This window comes from Ochotona curzoniae, unplaced genomic scaffold (genome assembly GCF_017591425.1).
Source record: "Ochotona curzoniae isolate NIBS_2020 unplaced genomic scaffold, NIBS_Ocur_1.0 contig_2699, whole genome shotgun sequence".
In the NCBI taxonomy this organism is placed as follows: domain Eukaryota; kingdom Metazoa; phylum Chordata; class Mammalia; order Lagomorpha; family Ochotonidae; genus Ochotona; species Ochotona curzoniae.
This window is the reverse complement of record NW_024465561.1, coordinates 5,202,462-5,221,066: the sequence shown is the minus strand read 5'-3', so window position 1 is coordinate 5,221,066 and position 18,605 is coordinate 5,202,462. Positions and strand designations below refer to the sequence as shown.

Here is an 18,605-nt window from a genome sequence, read left to right as displayed (position 1 = left end):
GCTCACATAACAAGCTCAGTCCACGCTTGAAGGTGAAGGACACTGGGAGAACGGTATGGAGGAAGCTCTCACACCAGCTCTCCCCTGAGGTGAAAGGGGAGAGAGTCAGGTCCCATCGTGTCCAAGTCTCCTGCCACCTGATCGTAGATTCTTCTTGGATGCTCGTACTTGTCCTCAAGCCAGTGGGAGTCGTAGGGGTCCTGAGAAACGAAAGGTGGAGTTAGAACAATGGAGGGATGCCTTGTGGGTCGTCGAGTAAGTCGGAGGGATATATACTGCTGTTCGACTTCTCAGGGAAAGATGTCAGCTTTTAATTTTGGAAAAAGCCCAACAAATGGGCCCAGCACAATGGCTCAATGGTTAAATCCACACCTTGCAGGTGCTGGGAACCCATATAGGTACTGGTTCATGTCCTGGCTATCCCACTTCCCTTCCAGTTCCCTGCTTGTGGCCTGGGAAAGTAATGCAGAATGGCCCAATGACTTGGGACCCTGCAATCACATGGGAGACCGCAGAAGAGGGTCCTGGCTCCTGGCTTCGTATTGGCTCAGCTCTGGCTGTTGCTGCCACTTGGGAAGTGAACCAGTAGATGGAAGATCTTTCTGTCTCTCCTCTGTAAATCTGATTTGCCTCTTCAATAAAAACAAACCTTTCAAAAATAGGAACAAAAACAACCCCAAAGCCCTACATACAAAGTGGAGACTGAACATAAATTAACCCTCATCAAGAACTCCAGGTGGGGCCCGGCACAGTGGCCTAGCGGCTAAAATCCTCACCTTGAATGCGCCAGGATCCCATATGAGTGCCGGTTCCAATCCCAGCAGCTCCACTTCCCATCCAGCTCCCTGCTTGTGGCCTGGGAAAGCAACTGAGGATGGCCTAAAGCCTTGGGACCCTGCACCCATGTGGGAGACCTGGAGGAAGTTCCTGGCTCTGGATTGGCAAAATCACTGGCCATTGCGCTCACTTGGGGAGTGAATTATTGGACAGAAGATCTTCCTTTCTGTCTCTCCTTCTCTGTATATCTGACTTTGTGATAAAAATAAATAAATTAAAAAAAAAAAAGAAGAACTTCATGTGGCCATCGCCCAACTTCAAAAACATCAACCCTTGGCCAGTACTGATGCATCTACACTCTGTCTACTCATCCACAATCCCATCAAGTCAAGTTCACGACATCACATAATTTCATGTCAGGAACATAACTTAAGTGCCAGAAATGTGAAATCTTTGAAAGCCCATGATAACAGTCATGTCAATTATGAACCACGAGTCACAATTATGTGAGTTTTATGAATCTCCAAGACATTTACCCCATCAAAAGGGAATAGGAAAAATACCAGACTGGGGTATTCTCTGTCTGAGAGCTGGGAGGAAAATGGTCCTTGTAGCTCAGAGCACCTCATGGCAGTTTGGTCCACAAGCCAAGTGTGGCCTGTTGACTGTGTTTCTACTGCCCAGGAACTAAAAATGGTTTTAGATTTTTTTTTTACATTTGGGGGAAAGAAATCAAAATAAGAATGTCTGTGATGTGGAAATTAAATGAATTCAAATTTCATTGTCCAAAAATAAGATTTTATGGGAACATAGCCACAGTCACTCATATCACCTATGACTGTGCTTTTGTCCTACAATAGAATAGCTAAGCAGTTTAGAGGGAAACCGTATGTCCCACAAAGCCCAAATGACTCACTCTCTGGCCCTGTACAGAAAAGCCTGCAGACTCCATCTGCGCTTTCCAGGGCACATATGGTCCAGCACCGTGGACAGCATCCCTGAACCTGCTGTTTCTCTCCCGGTGGGAGCTGTGGTGTGAGATCAGGTTACCAGGTGCTCCCTGACCCAGAAGTACTACAGCACATCAAAGCACACAGACTCTTTCTTACTCCCTCCGTTGTAGAGCAGTGTGGGGGGAATTGGTGACTGGAGTACCTGTCGTTTTTGTGTGCCTGCCAGCACCTTCCCTCTGAGCCCTCAGTCCCTCTTCCACTCTCAATACAGTGAGCTAAACGTCTACTCCCTGACCTAAGGGGTGTGGATCCAGGCCCATCAAATCCACATACCCCTCATTTCAGGGATTGGTTCAGCAATAAGCATGTGACCCAAGCTAGACTGAGGGACTTGAAAATACTGGAAAAGAGGCTTTCTCTTTCTTTAAATATTCTTAATGTAATGTGACACAAACCCCTTCTAGATTTTCCAAGGACATTTTTATGGAGAAAATTATGGGTCCAGCTGAACCTTGAAGACAATTCATTCTCTTTACTTTTCTACTGAGAGCAGTGGAGATAGCTAACAACCCAAGAGGATGTACGCCTTCCTACACAACTGTAGCCTGACCAATTCTAGATTGTTTCACAGCCTCCTCTACACCAGGTACAGCCGTGGGATCATGTGATTGTTAGTGGCGTGAAAATAGCAGTCCTAAGGCAGGCTTGTACTTTCTTCCTCTTTTTCCTACTGCCACCTGAAAACCCCAGTGAAGAAGCCCTTCTAAGTAGCATGAGGTTCTAGAAGTTGGAAGAAGACCACATGGCATAGCGCATGGGTTCTGGAAGAACTGACATCAGCAGGGCTACTCACCTCTGGCTGCTGTGACAGAGAAACAGACCAGGTGCTGTAGGTCACCGGGTTATGGGCCAAAACTCTTTGTTGATAATATCAGTAGCAGGTGATTTTCAGCACTAGTTAGAAAAGACTTATGCTATTACAAATTTCCTCACCATCTGAACTTGGTCGTAGACTGGTCCCCAGCTCCCAGATGGGATGTACATTCTTTCCACTTCATCGTACAGGTGCTCGGGAAAGGTCGCACGCTCCTCTGTAGGATCCATGGAGCCTGGGATTTGGAGTGGCGATGAGCACCCATGCAGATGCCGGAGGAGCATCTCTGGATAGGGAGGGTCCTCATGGGCTCATGACTCACCTTGGGGATACTCCTCCAGTGTGGGGGGCAGTTGGGGGCTGAAGTCCCTCATGGAGTGGTAATAGGGTTCTGCTTCCATGGTGCTAACCTGCCACATGAACACACACACACACACATACCAGATAAAGTTCTTTCCATCCTCTGACTCTACAGTTTATGAAGTGGCAGTGATTAACCTGGAATGATGGTGGCAGATGCCTCAGCAGGGTGGTCCTAGTTGTCCCCACTCACCGTGGAGCTCTGAGTGTCCCGGTCTCCAGTCCGCTGGCTCTCCTCATATTCATTCCTGATTCGGTCCTCTGACCTTCCAGGGTGAAGGTGAAGGTTTGGGTGTTGACCTTTGGCTATTTGTCACCCCCAAACCTTCTCCCACAGAACCATGTTCCCACACAAAGATCTCCCTACTTACCCTGCCTCTGTCTTCTCTGAAAAGCCTGAGAGAAATGGGGGTGGGGCAAGATTCAGAGACCCTTCACTGGAACCCACTCTGTCTTGGGGTTCCCTTTCACCCGCGGCCTCCACCCTGACGGGAGAATGGTCTGTCCTCACCGTCAGCCAGATGCCTCAGTCGCCGGTGCCAGAGAAAGCCCCCAACACAGGAGGCATTGGAAAGCAGCAGGAGCCCCCCGACGGCAAACAGCACAGGCAGCAGGTGCAGCCTCGGGGGGCCTAGGAGCAGAAGGTAGCTGTCAGTGACCGAACTGGTCCTCCTTCCAAGATTAGAGAAGCAGATGGGCGAGGGGTTGCATGCCCACTCCTCCGGCCAGTCAGGGACAAGGGGCTCCTTTCTCAATCCCAGCCATTGGCAGCAGGTCCCCTCTGTATTTGAACCCTGTCTGTGGGCTCAGCAGAGAGCATCAGCTTCTCAGCTGGGCATCCAGGACCTTCCATGGGCTAGCCCCTTCCTATCTCCAGCCACGCCCAATGTCACAGGCACAGACAGGCACAGGGACCGGGTCTTCCAATCACACAAACCAGTCCCTGCTGTTCCCAGAACCTCTGATGCAAACTTAGAATTTTGAACCTCGGAAAATCAAGAATCTGTCCTTAAGCATCCTTCTCTCCTGAGATTTCTATTCACCTTTTCAAGTCCATCTGAAATGGAAATCCCTCTCCACAACCAATACCAGACCAACCCTTCTGCTACATCCCTGGAGACAAGATTGAGTCCCTCCCAGGAAACATCTGGCACCCTCTCCACCACCTTCTACTAATAGCACCTGTTTTCCTCTAGGGAAATAGTCACTCCCCCCATTCTCAACCTGAACGGCTCAGGCAGGACACCATGGTGGGCAGACAGTTCAGCCTGGCCAATAAGGCCACCCATTCCCATCCCCACAGTGGCTAGTTCAGACATAAGCATCTGTGGTGGAACCCGCAGGATACACCTGCTAAGAAGAGGGAATGAAAATGGAAGAACCAGAGAGAAGCAATCATCAAGGAAGGAGAAGTTGAGGGGTGAGAAGCAAATTGTAAACGAGTACTTTGGGCCATGCTTGGAATTTTCCACTTTGTGAACTAAACATTTATTTTTTTTAGGGTGGACAACAGTTGAATTGCTGTCACTTACAACTTTCTTCTCTAGCTCTGAACCAACTGTTTGCTACATAGTCGCAGATCCCTTTCTAGTGGCTATGCTGACTCTGTGTTGAGCCACATGATTTTCTTTGGCCAAAAAAGAAAAAAAAAAAAAAGCAACAGCAAGCACAACCTGATCAGAAACAAGGAAAGTGTGAGCAAATGAAAATTTGTCCCATCTCACTGCCCTTGAGTCCCCTGTGGCCACCTCTGAATGAGTAGAACAAGAAAGACATGTGGCCCAGTTATCTCCACAGTCCCAGCCAAGAGCCAGTGGTTTGCCAGATGTGTAAGGAGCACTCCATGGTAGACCAACCAGGGCCAATTCAGCTGCCAGCTCGCTGCAGGCGTGACCCAAGCCAGCCTGGACCAGAAGGCCGCAGCCAGTGTCTGGGTGGCTCATTGCTGGTGGAGGCTCTTCCCAGAGCACAGAATCAGGTCATTCAGAAATGAGTTTAACTGGCAAGAGAGGACATTTATCACTCTGAGAAAGAGAAAGAGCTGAGAATGTGCAGCTGGTTGACAGAGCCGAGCCTTAAAGGGCTGGAGGCAGGGCTAGAGGCCAGCAGGGTCCCTTCTCCAGTGCAGGTGTGGGATTGTAAGGGCATGGGGGACTTGCCTGTGGGCTGCTCTGTGGGTGGCTGGTGATCGGGTCCTCCAGAAGGGTGGTCCAACCCTGCAGGTGGGAGTGGGAGGTGGACATGAAGATGATGTACCAAGACCAAAGCCCTGAGATCAGCTGTACCCACTTCTCAGACTCTCATCACGCTTTTTGGGCTCACAGACCTCACTGATGAATACTTAAGACCTCACTTAAGAATATTTCAAAGGGAGCTGGACATTAATACTAAGAGAAACACGAAGAATAGCAATGTAAATGTCATTAATAACGACAGGGGCAGGCATTTAGTCTAGTGTATAAGACATAGATTAATACACTTGTGCTGTCGATTGGGATGCCTGGATTTGATGCTCTGCTTTAGCTCTTGGCTCCAGTCTCCTGTTACCGCAAACCCTAGGAGGCAGCAGTGAAGGGTCAAGCAGGAGCTCCCCCTGACCCTGCAAACAAAGCCCCCACCCAATCTTGAACACTGAAAGAGTGAACCAGTGAGTGTAAATTCTCTCCCTCTCAAATTAACAATAAGAATAATGAATGATCGATGAGTGCTTTATGATGTGCAAGGCCCTTTTACTGTGCACGATGAACTTGTTGAATTAATCAAAAATGTTTGGGCTCTCGGGATCCCTTAATGGATGTGTAAGTTCTGAGTTCTACAGCGAGGGAAGTGAGTATAGTATTTCATGTGTTCATGCTTAGAGAGAAGATTAGAATGGGGGAGGGGAAGAACAGGGAGGGTTGTGAGGCCTAGTCTGGAAGAGGGGCACGGAAAGAAGAGGCTTGGGTGAGCTTTCACAGGGCAAAGTAAACAGAAAGTGGGCAAGAGGCATGTCTTTTAAAAAAAAAAATCATCCTTTTTTAAAAGCAGATTTACAGAAAGAAAGAAGGAGAGGCAAAGAGACAGAGATTTTCCATCCACTGGTTCCCTCCCCAAGTGGTCACAACAGCCAAAGCTGATCAGTTCAAAGTATAAAAACCAGTACTTTCTTCTGAGTCTCCCACATGGGTACAGGTAGCCAAGCACTTGGGCCAGCCCCTGCTGCCTTCCGAGGTGCTTGTATAGAGAGCTGGATCAGAAGTGGAGCAGCCGGGACTTGAACCAGCATGCAGCATTGTAGCATAGTGGATTAAAATGCTGCCCGAGATATATGGGTGCTGATTCCAGACGTGGCTGCTCCACTTTCAATCCAGCTTTCTGCTAATGCACCTGCTAAGTATCGGAGGATGCCTCAAGTGCTTGGGCCGCTGCACCCACGTGGGAGAGCTGGAGGAAGTTCTGGGTGCCTGGCTTCAGTGAGGCCATTTGGGAAGTGAAAACAGTGGATGGGTGATCTCTGTCTTTTTCCTCTCTGGAACTCCACATTTCAAATAAATAAAAAAATAATCTTTAAAAGAAAGAAAAAAGTTTATGAGGAAATGAGAAGCTTATGTTGCTGCAAAAAATCCAGAAGCCCATGCATGCAAAGGCTCCTCAAAAGCTCATGAAAAATGTGCATGTGAAAACTTATGCAGTCTTCATGTTTTGCACAAAATAAATTTGTATTATAATTTCATTTTTTTCCACTAAGTTCTAAAATTATCCTCACACAGATTGGGGGATAAGAGCTACTGTCTACAGTCCATCAGCCTCCTCCCCATCTCTGCCTCTTTGAGCTGTGTGACCTTGAGCAATTTGCTTAACTTCTCTGCACCTCAATGTTTGATCTGTATAGCACCCACATCATGACACCGTCCCATAGGTCCTCTAAGAAACCCCCCAACTTGCCCCGAGACTGTCCCTTCCCACCTGCGGTGGTGACAGAGAGCTGGGTGCCCTTGACAGTTAGTCCACTGTCTCCCAGGGCATTGCTGGCCAGCAACCAGATCCTGTACCGTGTGGAAGGCTGCAGGCCAGTCAGGGTGAAGGCAGTGGCCTGCGGTGGTAAAACATCCACGTAGAGGAACCCTGGAGTGTCCAGGGCCTCGTACCTGCATCACAGAAAGATGGTCAGTCCAGAAAAACACCCAGATCCGCTGGCAGGTGCCCCTTCCTGCCAGGTCAGGAACCTACCTGATGTGGAACTTCTGTGGCAGGCCCCCATCAAAGCCGGGCTTCCACTCCAGCCCCACGGAGTGTGGGGTCAGGCTCACGACCTTTAACCCCGAGGGGGGGTCAGGGCGGCCTTGGAAGAGAAGGATGGAGAGAGCAGTCACATACAAATGGATTCTAGGAGGTTCCTTCCAGAGTAGGATTTAGAATGGTTTTAAATACACAATCAAGTCTCATTCTTCAAAGGAATTTGGGTTTTATAAGGGGGATACTCCAGAAAGTTCATGGGAAAATGGAATTAGCCCTTAAGTTGATTCTGGGGCATTTAAGAAAAAATCTATGCAGTCTTTTCATAACTTACCTCCATGAACTTTTTGAAGATGCTTTGTGTCTACAGCCATACTACCCTGAACGCACCCAATCTCGTCTGAAGATGCTTTGTAACTTTTTCTAGAAATATTGAATTAGTAACTCCCAACCATTGTGTCTTGGGGAAATGGGAGCTAAGATGCCTTCTTTTAAGCGTCTGCAGCGTTTTTGCCAACCCATCGGCACATGCTCTTGCTTTAAGCATGTTTCCACTTAGAGGCACCTTATTTAGTACAGACTGTAAATGCACCAACATTGAACTCATGATGAACTGCACCCTCGCCTGCGTCTAAGCAGAGCTTATCCAACACCAGAATTCTCTCTAAGACGCACCACAGCTTTCCTGCTGGGCTCAGAGGCCCTCCCAAACAGAAGCATTGTTAACCAAAAGTCCAAAAGCACAAAACCATGCCACTCAATAAGCTGCAAAAAGGACATCGCTGAAACCAGAAGGCTGAGTGTCACCTTACCATGCCCTGGTCTCAGGCTAAAAGCTGCTGACAGAGGCGACTCCACTCTTGGTAGGATAGACTTGGGACCAAGAGTGGCTTGTTAGTACTGCTTTCGCCTCACCACAACTGGTGCAGAGATGGGCTGAAAGCCAAGTGCAGATAAGGAAATTTCATCGCGATATTTTGATCCGACTTGGGGGTCGGGGGAGGGATCTTAGGCTAACGCCCACATAGAAGAAAGTGACTTAAGGAAAAATATCAGTTCTTGGTTGCAGCTGAACCCAGACCAAACAATTCCTGAAAATCCACTTTTCAAATACTTGGGCCATGGAGGATACCACCCTGATTTCCACACCGCCCCCCCCCACACACACTTTGTTTTCCATTGGCTGTGGGTTTCCCTGAAGTTCCAATCGTCTTTAAGATTCCCAGGGCAGGACCTGGCACGGTGGCCTAGAGAATAAAGTCTTTGCATTGCACGCACTGGGATTCCATATGGGAGTCGGTTCTAATCTCAGCAGCCCTGCTTCCTATCCAGCTCCCTATTTGTGGCATGGGAAAGCAGTTGAGGATGGCCCAAAAGCCTTGGGACCCTGCACCTGCATGGGAGACCCTAAAGAGCCTCCAGGCTACTGGCTTTGGATTGGTGCAGCTCCAGCTGTTGCAGCCACTTGGGGAGTGAATCAGTGGAAGGACAATCTTCCTCTCTGTCTCTCCTTCCCTGTGTAAATCTAACTTTCCCGTAAAAGTAAATAAATCTTTAAAACGACAACAACAACAACAAACTCAATCCCCACTCATAAACACTTCCCAGACTTCAGGGACGCTGCTAATCTGGGGTCAACCAGGGAGCTTGGGAGCTGACCCACAGAGCCCTCCCCTAACCCCCGGTCATACTGATGCTGACAAGTTGGATGTTGGTCTGGTCCGAGCCCAGGGGGTTGGTGGCTGTACAAGTGAAGAGGGCGTAATCGTGGGCAGCAGACACATTGGCGATGGTCAGGAGGCTGCTGTGGACCCCGCCCTGGTGGTAGGTGTGCTCTGTGTACCTGAGGAGGGAGGGGGTGCTCAGGAGGAGACCCCGGGGCTGGAGACCAGGGCTGAGGCTGGACTGCTACTTAGCAGGCCCTTGGCTCACCTAGGATCCTGGAGATCCAAAGGGACTCCATTTTTTGTCCAGGTGAAGACAATGTTAGGAATGCCCCGGGCACGGCAGTGGAGGGTGGCCGAACTGGTGCTGTCTCCAGCTGCAGCCACTTTAGTGAGAGGTGTGGGATGCTCCACCTGAGGGGCAACTAGGGTGTTCGGGGGGGATTTCAGTGTGAGCAGAGGGGAAGTCCAGAATCTGTGGGTTCAGTGGCAAACCTCAGAGCCAAGATCTGGATGTTACCCACATCTGACAACAAGACGGACCAGCCCTCTGGCCAGAGGTGCCACGCCGTTGTCCACCGTGCACTGGTAAGCACCAGCCTGGGCCAGCTTGGCATGGCGAATCCTCAGGCGTCCTGTGGCTCCCTTGGATATCTGCTCCATGTCTTCTAGACTCTGCTCCTCCTCCTCTTCTCCCTGAAGGCCCAAGACTCAAAAGTTGATTCTCTGGTCTGACCCCAGATCCAGCATCCCCCAAAATGTGTTTCCCTTCTCCCAGCCAAAATCACCTTCCATAGAGCTACCAAAGAAACAATGTCTGTCATACACTGACCCAAGCCATCTGTCCATGTATCCAATCACACTGGAGCCATCTACCCACCCAGTCATCCATTCATCTTCTCATTCATTCACCCACTCACCCATCTATAGATTCAGGCTTGTGTTTCTCCACCTGTTCTTCCATTCATTAACATTTAGCCATAAATACATGCATTTATTAATCCACTCGTCCACCTACCTATTTATCTACCTCTCCATCAATCTGCCCATTGACTGATCCACAGATGTCTTTCCAGTGATGGTGTACCCATCCAGTCCATCCATCTATCCACTGATTTCACCCACACACTCATTAGTGGAGCTCATTTCGTCTATCTCTCTCTTACTCGGTCTGACCATTCATCCCTCCATTCCTCATCTGTCCTTCACCTGTCCATCTGTCCTTCTACCTGCTCATTCCTATCAACTGTCCTTTCATCCACGTATCCATTTACCCAGCCTGTCACCTGTCCATCGACTCGTTCATCGGCCACTCAAAAGCAGCTATATGTGTTCCTGGGGCATGTTCTGACAAGTGTATAGTTAAGTACCATCACACAGATGTGGCCCCCACACCCACAGAGCTCAGTCAAGAAATTCTATGCCTCTGACCCCAACTTCATTCACCAAAACGAAGGTCAAAGGCAGGGGTCCTCACCAGCCTCTCCCAGCTGAACATATCTGGGAGGATGGGATTGGCATCCACAGTGCAGACTATGTCCACAGAGCCCCCGACATCTACTTCTGTGGGGTCCTGGAGGGCGCGGATGACCGGAGCATCTGGTGGGAGGCACAGGGCTTGGGCATGGACAAGCCAAGGCAGGAGCAGGCCCCAGATGAGAAGGAGAGACAGCGACTAGGGCTCCAGGGAGGTTCAGGTGCCTATACAATCTGCCTTTTTTGTGGAATGCTTGGAGGGGTTTAGTGAGGTTGTCCCACCCCTGTAGCATCTTGTGATTTGAGTTGGTGAGGCCGACTTCCAGAATAGGGGTGGGAAGGTCTGGGACCTTCCATGGTGGGCTTGGCTTCCTGTTGGGAGGGGCTTCTGGGTAGCCTCTGAGTAGACTGCACACTGGGTCTTTTCAGTGGAGGAGGGTCCCCAGGAGATCCCTGGGTTGGGCAGAGTTCCCTTCCTAGGGAAGGGTGGCGGGCAGGTCTCCCAGCGTGCTCCCCCCGTGTCCCAGGGCGGGGCTCACAGTGGACGTCCAGCCGCACCAGCGCTTCAGCGGTGCCCTCCGAGTTCTGGCAGTGCAGCTGGTAGACCCCGCGGTCGGCCCGGGTCACGTTCCACAGCTGCAGAGCCCCACCGGACAGGATGCGATGGCGAGGGCCGCCCGCTGCGGAAGGCCGGCTGGGTGACGGACCTGGAGTATCTGCCCTCCCTCCCCTCCATGCCCAAGCCCAACCGCACCTGGACTGAGCCGATAGCCACGGAAAGTCCAGTTGAAGGTCTCAGGGACCGGATTAGCGGACACAGACACGGGCAGCAGAGCCTCACCCTGCTCCACCGCCGTCACCACCAGCACCTGCTCCCCTAGGAACTCTGGAGGGTCTTTGGAGAGAGGGCGCCCAAGGGAGTAGGTAAGGTTGGGGCTGGGAATTCGTTCGGGGTCATGCGCAGGTTTAATGGTTAAAGTCGTGGTTAGACTAGGATTGGGGAGGTCAGGACTGAGCTCAGTATATTCCTCTCTGTCTCTCCTCCTCTCTGTATATTTGACTTTCCAATTAAAACAAAACAAAACAAAACAAAATGTTAAAAAAGGAGCAATAGCCTAGCGGCTAAAGTCCTTGCCTTGCACGTGCCAGGAATCCGTACAGACGCCAGTTCTAATCCCAGCAGCTCCACTTCCCATCCAGCTCCCTGCCTGTAGCCTGGAAAAGCAGTCAAGGAAGGCCCAAAGCCTTGCGACCCTGCACCCATGTGGGAGACCTGGAAGAGGCTCCTGGCTTCAGATTGGCTCAACTCCAGTCATTATGGTCACTTGGAGAGTGAGTCAGTGGACAGAATATCTCTGTCTGTCTCTCATCCTCTCTGTATATCTGACTTTCCAATAAATAAATAAATAAATCTTAAAAAAAAAAAAAAGCTGAGCTCAGTCATGTATGTCGGGATAGAAGTTAAGGCTCAGTATAGGGTTCTGAGTCGGGATCAGGACTGCGGGTCAGAGTGGGGTGTGTGTGCAAAGGAGGCTCCAGGCTGGCGCACGTACACAGCACATTGAGGCGGTGGAATGAGCTCACGGTTTCCTGGAGCTCCGCGCTGTGGGCACGGCAGGTCACACGGTGGCCGTGGTCACGGGATGACACTCTGAGCAGGACGCTCCTGGCCGCCGCGGAACCTCTGAAAGGCGCTTTCTGGGGTAGCGCGGCTACTCCTTCGAGCCTGGCGGGGTCAGACCAGGGCAGGCACAGGCTTGGGACTGCAGCCAGGGGCGCGCAGGTAGGAAAAACGCAGGGGAGGGAGCAGGTGCAGCATGGCCACAACTCGCGTGGGGCATGGCCTCTGGCGCTCACCTTTCCCCCTCCTTGTCCCAGGACAGGTTGACCGGTGGATTGCTGCTGACGCTAATGCACGTCAGGTTTAAGGCGTCCCCCGGGCGCAGCGCTGACGCGTTGGCCAGGATCGTCAGGTTTGTCGGGGGAACTTGGGGAGCGGGAGGAAGAGCCAATCTCCAGGTGAGAGGGTCGCCTTGTGTTTCTGCGGGGCTGGGACACGCACACCCCTACCCGGCGCGAGCCCACCCTTGCGCGTGTCCTCACATTGCACCACAAGCTTTGTGGAGGCGCTAAGCTGCCCCGCTTTGCACGTGAACGTGGCCTTGTTGTCCGAGGGCCCAATGATCAGCACCAGCTCGCGGGAAAAGGTGCTGCCGGACTTCTCCAGGCTCCCTAGCTGCACGCGCCGTGGCTCCTGGGGCAGCCGAGACTCCTGGGGCAGCCGTGACTCTGTCACCGTGCGCGAATCCTGGGGATCGGATGGGCTGGGGATTGCAAGCAGCCGGGACCCTGCCCACCCAAGCCTCAGATGCCGCCCAGCAGGAAGACTTCTGTGAGATGGAAAAAAGTACACCTCCTCTGTCCCCAGCCTTGCCCACTCCGCAACTAAGGGTCACCCGGGCCAGGGGGCTGGATCTGCAAGCCCATAGCACACTGATCCCACCTCCACACGCTGGCCCACCCCCACCCCCACCCCAATAATGCCATTCCAGCGCCATTTAACAAACACCACATGCTGGGAAACTCCCTGACATTCCCAAGCTGTGGCCAGAATTCCTTCTTTTCCTATCTACTGTGGTTCTGTCGCTTTTTAAAAAAAGCCCCCCAAATGTTTCCTTATCCTTTCTGTTATTTTAGTGTCTTTTCCACAATTTCCAAATAATAGTAAGTTACGATGATTACCCATTATCCTATTATCATCTTGATATCCAATTTTTGTTTTTGAGAGTCCTTTGTGCTGCCCCAGTTCTTGGCAATCACTCAGAATTCTGTTGTCCTTCCCTGGGGTTTTCACTGGCTCCCTAACTTTTCAGAATTTCCTTTCATTTGAATGGAATTTCTTCCTCTTACCTCCACATTCCAAGAATCCAACTTAATGAATTGTAAACGTTTGAGGAACTACTACTCTTTGTCCAAATGTTTTAGTCTTCCCAGCCCATCACTTTTTTCCTGTCCTTAATCTCTCCCTAAAATTCCTACCATCTCACCTGAACTCACGGGATATTCACTTAGAAATCCCTTTGGTTTTATGGAATTTCCTTTTTCCCTAGAATTTCTGCTCTAGATCCCAGATTCCTTCTTTCTTCTTGGGATTTTCAGGTTTTTCAGAATTCCAAGAACCGTCCCTGGAGTCTGCTTAATGCTGAGGGCATTTGGGTCTTTTCCAATGCCCTGTCCAAACTCAAATTCTAGATCCAGTGTTTTTCCAAAAATGTCTGTCTTTTCCAGGATTTTCCCAGGATTCTGAAGGTGACAAGAGGCTCTGTGGTGCCCACCCATGTTCCTGGCCACTCCCATTCTCCTCTTCTTGCCTGGGACCAACCTTGAGCCAGGTGAGAGAGGGGTCTGGGTTGCCTCCTACAGCCAAGCACATCAGCCTCAGCCGGGTCCCCGAGCGCAGGAGCTGCCCCTCCGGGGGCCCCTCGATCCACAGCTTCTGGGCAGGGTCTGGAGGTTGATGATGCTCATGACTGGGTTCTCAGATGGGGCGGGGCAGGGTGAGGGTGCCAAGGCCGCGTCAGCCCAGAGAAGGACCTCACATTTCACATTCAGCGTGAGCGACTTCTTGAAGGTCTCCTTGGTGAAGGCGTCGCTGAAGGCCTCACAGGTGAGGGTCAGGCCATTATCTTCCCGCCGCACTCGATAGGTGAGGTTAGACATGGAGATGTGGCCACCGTGCAGGCCCTGGCGGGGAGCTGGCTTCAGATGCAGGGACTGAAACAGCCCTTTGCTTGGGGCCTGGCTCCCCTGCCATCCAACAGCCCCATCGGGAACATGCACCTGCACCCCTCCTCTGTCAGACCCAGTCCTTGCTCCACCCCCAGGCTTCCAGAACCCTCCTCTCCCAGATACCTCCCCCACCATGCCCTGCCCCCCTCACATCCATGACGGTCTCATCCGTGGCAAGTAGCTGCCGCCCGCCCAGCCACCACTGCAGTTGGACCTGCGGCCGGCTGGACTTGGTGACACAACACAGTGTCACGTTCTTGTTCTCAGACTGGGAAGCAGAGCCCAGGATAGTGATGGCACTAGGGGGGACTGCGGGACAGAGGGACATAGGTGAGACCCCACGGTGGGGAGGGGGTGCTGGCCCAACCCAGACAGACAGGGAAATGGGGACCAGCAATGCAGTCTTTGGTGTCAGATGGGTCCAGTGTAATCCCTGTGGCAGGAGCAGGTGCTGACTCACAGGTGACTTGCAGCGTGACGCTTTGCTGCTGGATCCCCTCAGACACACTGTTGAAGGCCTCACAGCTGAGCTGCGCTCCCTGGTCTTCGGGCCGTACCGTCATCAGCAGCACGCTGCGTGCCACCGCCTGGAGGTGCTCTGTGCCCCATGCTGTGGACACGGGCTGGCCATTCTGCAGGGAGACAGACCTCGGTGCCAGCCTCTGCCCTCCCCCCCACCTTCCCTGAAGTCCAATGCTTGCCTCTGTCCTCACCTTCAGCCATTGCAGTGTAGCAGGTGGATTGCCACCTCGGGCCACGCAGGGCAGCTCTAAGCTCTGCCCTGCCCTCACATGTCCCTTGTTCATGCCGGGCCACTCGATGACAGGGGCTCCTGGAGGGACTGGGGAACAACTCAGTGGGCCTGGGAACATACCCGGGCCCCCTAACCCTGCCTCTCCTTTGTTTGCCTGGATTTTCCTTCAGGATTCCCACTTCCTACGCACCTGCCCAACCCTCAGTGCCTGCGACAGGTTGAATCCTTTACTCACACAAGATGTTCATGGTGATTGAAGCCCTGAGCGGGGTGTCCAGAGCCGGGCTGGAACTTTCACAGACCAGTAACTGCCCGTTATCCGAGTGCTGGGGGATCACTCTGCGATGGGAAGGTAGTGGCTCAGGGTCAGAGAAGTTTGGGGAATTTGGGCGGAGCAGTGTAGACCTCAGATTCCCATGCTTGGTTTAAATTTGGGGGATGGTGGTTTTTCTGGGATCCAGTGCTCCTTGGGAGAGAGATTGTCTCGGTGAGTCAGCAGTGAGAGTTTGGACCTGCATCTAGCCAAAATCTTGAGGTCTGACAGACTGGAACCAGAGCTCCCAAGAAGTTTGGAGGGTCCAGGTGAGGCACTGGATGGGCACATCTAGTCCAGGTTTTCATGCCTGGACCCCTGAAGTATAGGTTTGTTTTTCTGGGGAAATGTGGGGGCTTTGGCAGGGGAGACATCCCCACTCACGCACTTGACTGTGGCTTCCGTGCTGAAGAGCTTCTCCTGGGATCCGTCATTCACATTGGCAGAGACGTCTGATACCACCTGTCCACCTTGAGGTGACAAGAGGGCTGAAGGGGTGCAAGGTCCCCCCCCTCCCCCCGTAACACAACAGCACAACACACACACCAGACACTCTGGAAAGATACAATGTCCCCTCCCTCTTGGTCTTGCAGAGTAGGCCTTCATCACGTTAGGTCTCCGTGGACCCTGGAGCCCACGAGAGGATCCCTGGCTCTTCCTCTGCCCCTTGCCATCTTGGTGGGTGTGCATGCACCCTCATCATCACCCAAGCTGCCCACTTCGACCTACTGCAGTTTTCTAGATATCCCCTCCCATCCTCCAAGCGCCATGCTGGCCTTGCTATCCCCATCAATGTGCTCCTGGGACCCCTCCCATCTTGGGGATTGACATATGTTCTGGGGTTCCCAGGAGAGCAACTGGACACACCCCCTCTCCATTCCACATAGCACCCCTGCCTGTTCCCACACACTCACTCTGGAGGAAGGTAATATCAGGTGCTGGCTTTGCGTCTTCAGCCACACAGGTGACCACGTACTCCTGTCCAGCTACCCAGGTGACCGTGCTGCCTGCCTCAGGGGTCAGCTGAAGCACCTTGGGTGGAACTGTGGAGCGGGTGTGGGGTAAGCCTCTGCCACATGAGTGAGGCAGATCCAGGCTTTGAGTTGGAGTCCTGTGCCGTGGGGTGGGAGTGAGGGGGGGGGAGCTCCTGGATCTTGGGGGTCCCTCACCCTTACCCAGGATGGAGAGGATCACCCTAGGAGACACGAGCTCAGGGCCTGTCTCAGATCGGCCCACCTGACACTCGTACTCGGCGTCATCACTGAGGTCGCAGGCTTCGATGTGCAGGTGGAATTCCCCTGTGGGTGGGGCCCGGGGTCAGGGCCACCAGTCTCTGCTCAGGGTGGTCCCAGAGGGTGGGAGCTCAGGGTCCACTTCCTCACCTTTAGCAGGATCCCCTTCCAGGCGATACCTGGGGAAGCCTGGGATCCTGGGGTCAGGGCCCAGCAGGAGCCCGTCTTTGGCCCACTGGACCGCACTGCCAGGGGCACTGACACCGCACCGCAGCTCCACTTCGGTCCCCTCCACAGCTGTCACGTTCATAGGCAGGGCCCAGAAGCCCCGGGAGGCTGAAGCTGGGCTCGGCAGCACCAGACCTGGGGACACAGAGGGTCAGTAGGAAGGGACACAAGGGCTGCCTGGGGAGCATGGGGATTAAATGGCAGCCCCAGCTGCCAGGCCAGGGCCACACTCACCTGCAGTCAGCAGCTTCAGGAGCAGCCGTGTGCCCCTGATGGCAGTCCCCAGGGCCATCCCAGCTCGGCTGACCACAGCGTGTCGGGTGCCCATGGGCTGCCACTGGCGTCTGCTGCCGACTTCCGCTGGGGCCCTCTCCCCTGACCTGTCTGCTGCCTTCTTTTTTGTTTCTCTTTTTGCCATCTCTCTCACTCTCTCTGGTTTCCTCTCGCCTGAGAATTGTCTATCTGTCTCCTCCCTCTGCCTCACTCCCCAGTCTTCCTCTCCCTGAGTTTCCTTCCCTGTTTCTTTATCTCCTGAAGGCTGAGTCCCCCACCCACCCTTGATCTCTCTCTCTCTCTCTTTCCCTGCCTTGACAGTCACTTTCTCTTCTTTCTTGCCAGCCCCCCAGCCATGTTCTGCCACCCCCAACACTGCTCACAGCCCAGGAGCCTGATGCAGTCTACCAGCGGCAGAACCGGGTTCTGTCCAGGAAAATCCTTGGGACCCTCTAGTTCCTGCTTGTGCTGGGCAGGCTCCTCCCGGTCCAGCTGGAGTGTGAAATCCCCCCGTCAGCACATGCCAAGCACATTCCTCGGCACCTCCCCAGCCCCCTGGCTCCGTGGGCCTGGCTTGGGCAGGGGAGTATGGGAGAAGAGGTAGGCGTGGCAAGCAGAAAGCCGGGCTGGCATGGGGAGGTGTGCCCCAGCTTTTTCCTGCTCTTACACGTGACCTTGGCAAGTCCTGTCCCCCCACCCCCCACCTGCAGACATCCTCTCCGTGACATCAGGGATCTCTGCTGGGGAATGTGCTAGAAAGCTAGAGAGTATAGAAGTGAGTGAAGTTGTGTGTGTACCTGTGAGTACGAGACAGGTGTGTGTGAGTATGTGTGTAGGGGAGGAGAGAGAGGGTCGTGCCCCACGAAGGCACATGCAGAGCGTGGAAGTGCACAGGTGTGGGCGGGCGGAGCAGGTGGGAGGGGCTGAGTGTACCAGCCTCATGGTGGGTATGGCTGCTAGTCTACCACAGGTGCCCTCTGGCAAGGGCCAGCTGAGTGTCCTCTGTCACCATGTCTGGCTGCCTCCCCATCTTCTCTCTCTTCCTCTGTGTCTCTCCCTGCTTTCCTCTATCCGTCTTGATTTACCTTTCTGTATGTTTTCATCTCTCACTGTGTTGAGTGGTTCAACCTCGGTCAGCCGTGAACCATTCCCCTGCCCCTCTGCCTCTACTTGCCTCTGTTTTTTCTCTCTTTCTTCTCATCCCTGTTACTCCCCCAACCCCAATTCCTGCACACACACACATCCCAAGTCTAAGAAATATTTGTCCTCCGCCAGCCTCTGCTTGTGCCTCTCCCCCTCTTACTTGTTTCTCAGGCTCTGGGACTCCCCGGTTTTTGCCTCCCGGGATGTTAGAACCATATGCTGCTTTGCCTGCCTCCCCATCCAGTGTTGCAAAAGCACGCTGCTGCTGCGGGATAAGCCGCTTCTGTCTGCTTATCTCCCGCAGGAATTGACCTGCTCATCCTCCCCCAGCCCCCCTTCAGGGTTCCCCTGGTCCTCCTCCAGGACAAGACATCCGGCCTGAGCCCACTCCTGTCCGCCCCCACCTCTATATGGAGTCCTTGCTGTCTTTTTCACACTTGCTCTCCTGTCTGCACCCCCACCCTTCCTGAGAAAGGAGACACCGTCATGGGGCCCTCACCAGATGGTGACCCTGGGGAACAGCATGGGGAGCTCTCAGCACACCCTTTCTACCT

At 52.9% G+C, this 18,605-nt stretch overlaps 1 protein-coding gene across 1 annotated transcript; it reads right to left on the bottom strand.

Annotated features, from left to right (window-relative positions):
- Positions 1-68: 68 nt before the first annotated feature.
- NPHS1 (NPHS1 adhesion molecule, nephrin) lies at positions 69-16,927 on the bottom strand. The gene is made up of 29 exons (XM_040976647.1): positions 16,870-16,927; positions 16,558-16,770; positions 16,351-16,473; positions 16,090-16,218; positions 15,564-15,645; positions 15,098-15,201; positions 14,822-14,949; positions 14,569-14,740; positions 14,260-14,417; positions 13,919-14,063; positions 13,702-13,826; positions 12,423-12,627; positions 12,177-12,306; positions 11,873-12,045; positions 11,074-11,214; positions 10,859-10,999; positions 10,321-10,442; positions 9,368-9,539; positions 9,112-9,268; positions 8,871-9,022; positions 7,174-7,285; positions 6,910-7,091; positions 5,124-5,180; positions 3,476-3,595; positions 3,336-3,360; positions 3,158-3,230; positions 2,927-3,014; positions 2,724-2,839; positions 69-200 (listed from the first exon to the last, which is right to left on the bottom strand). Exons 1-29 carry the CDS (start codon positions 16,925-16,927, stop codon positions 69-71), a joined length of 3,735 nt encoding a protein of 1,244 aa, XP_040832581.1.
- Between the last annotated feature and the right edge of the window lie 1,678 nt (positions 16,928-18,605).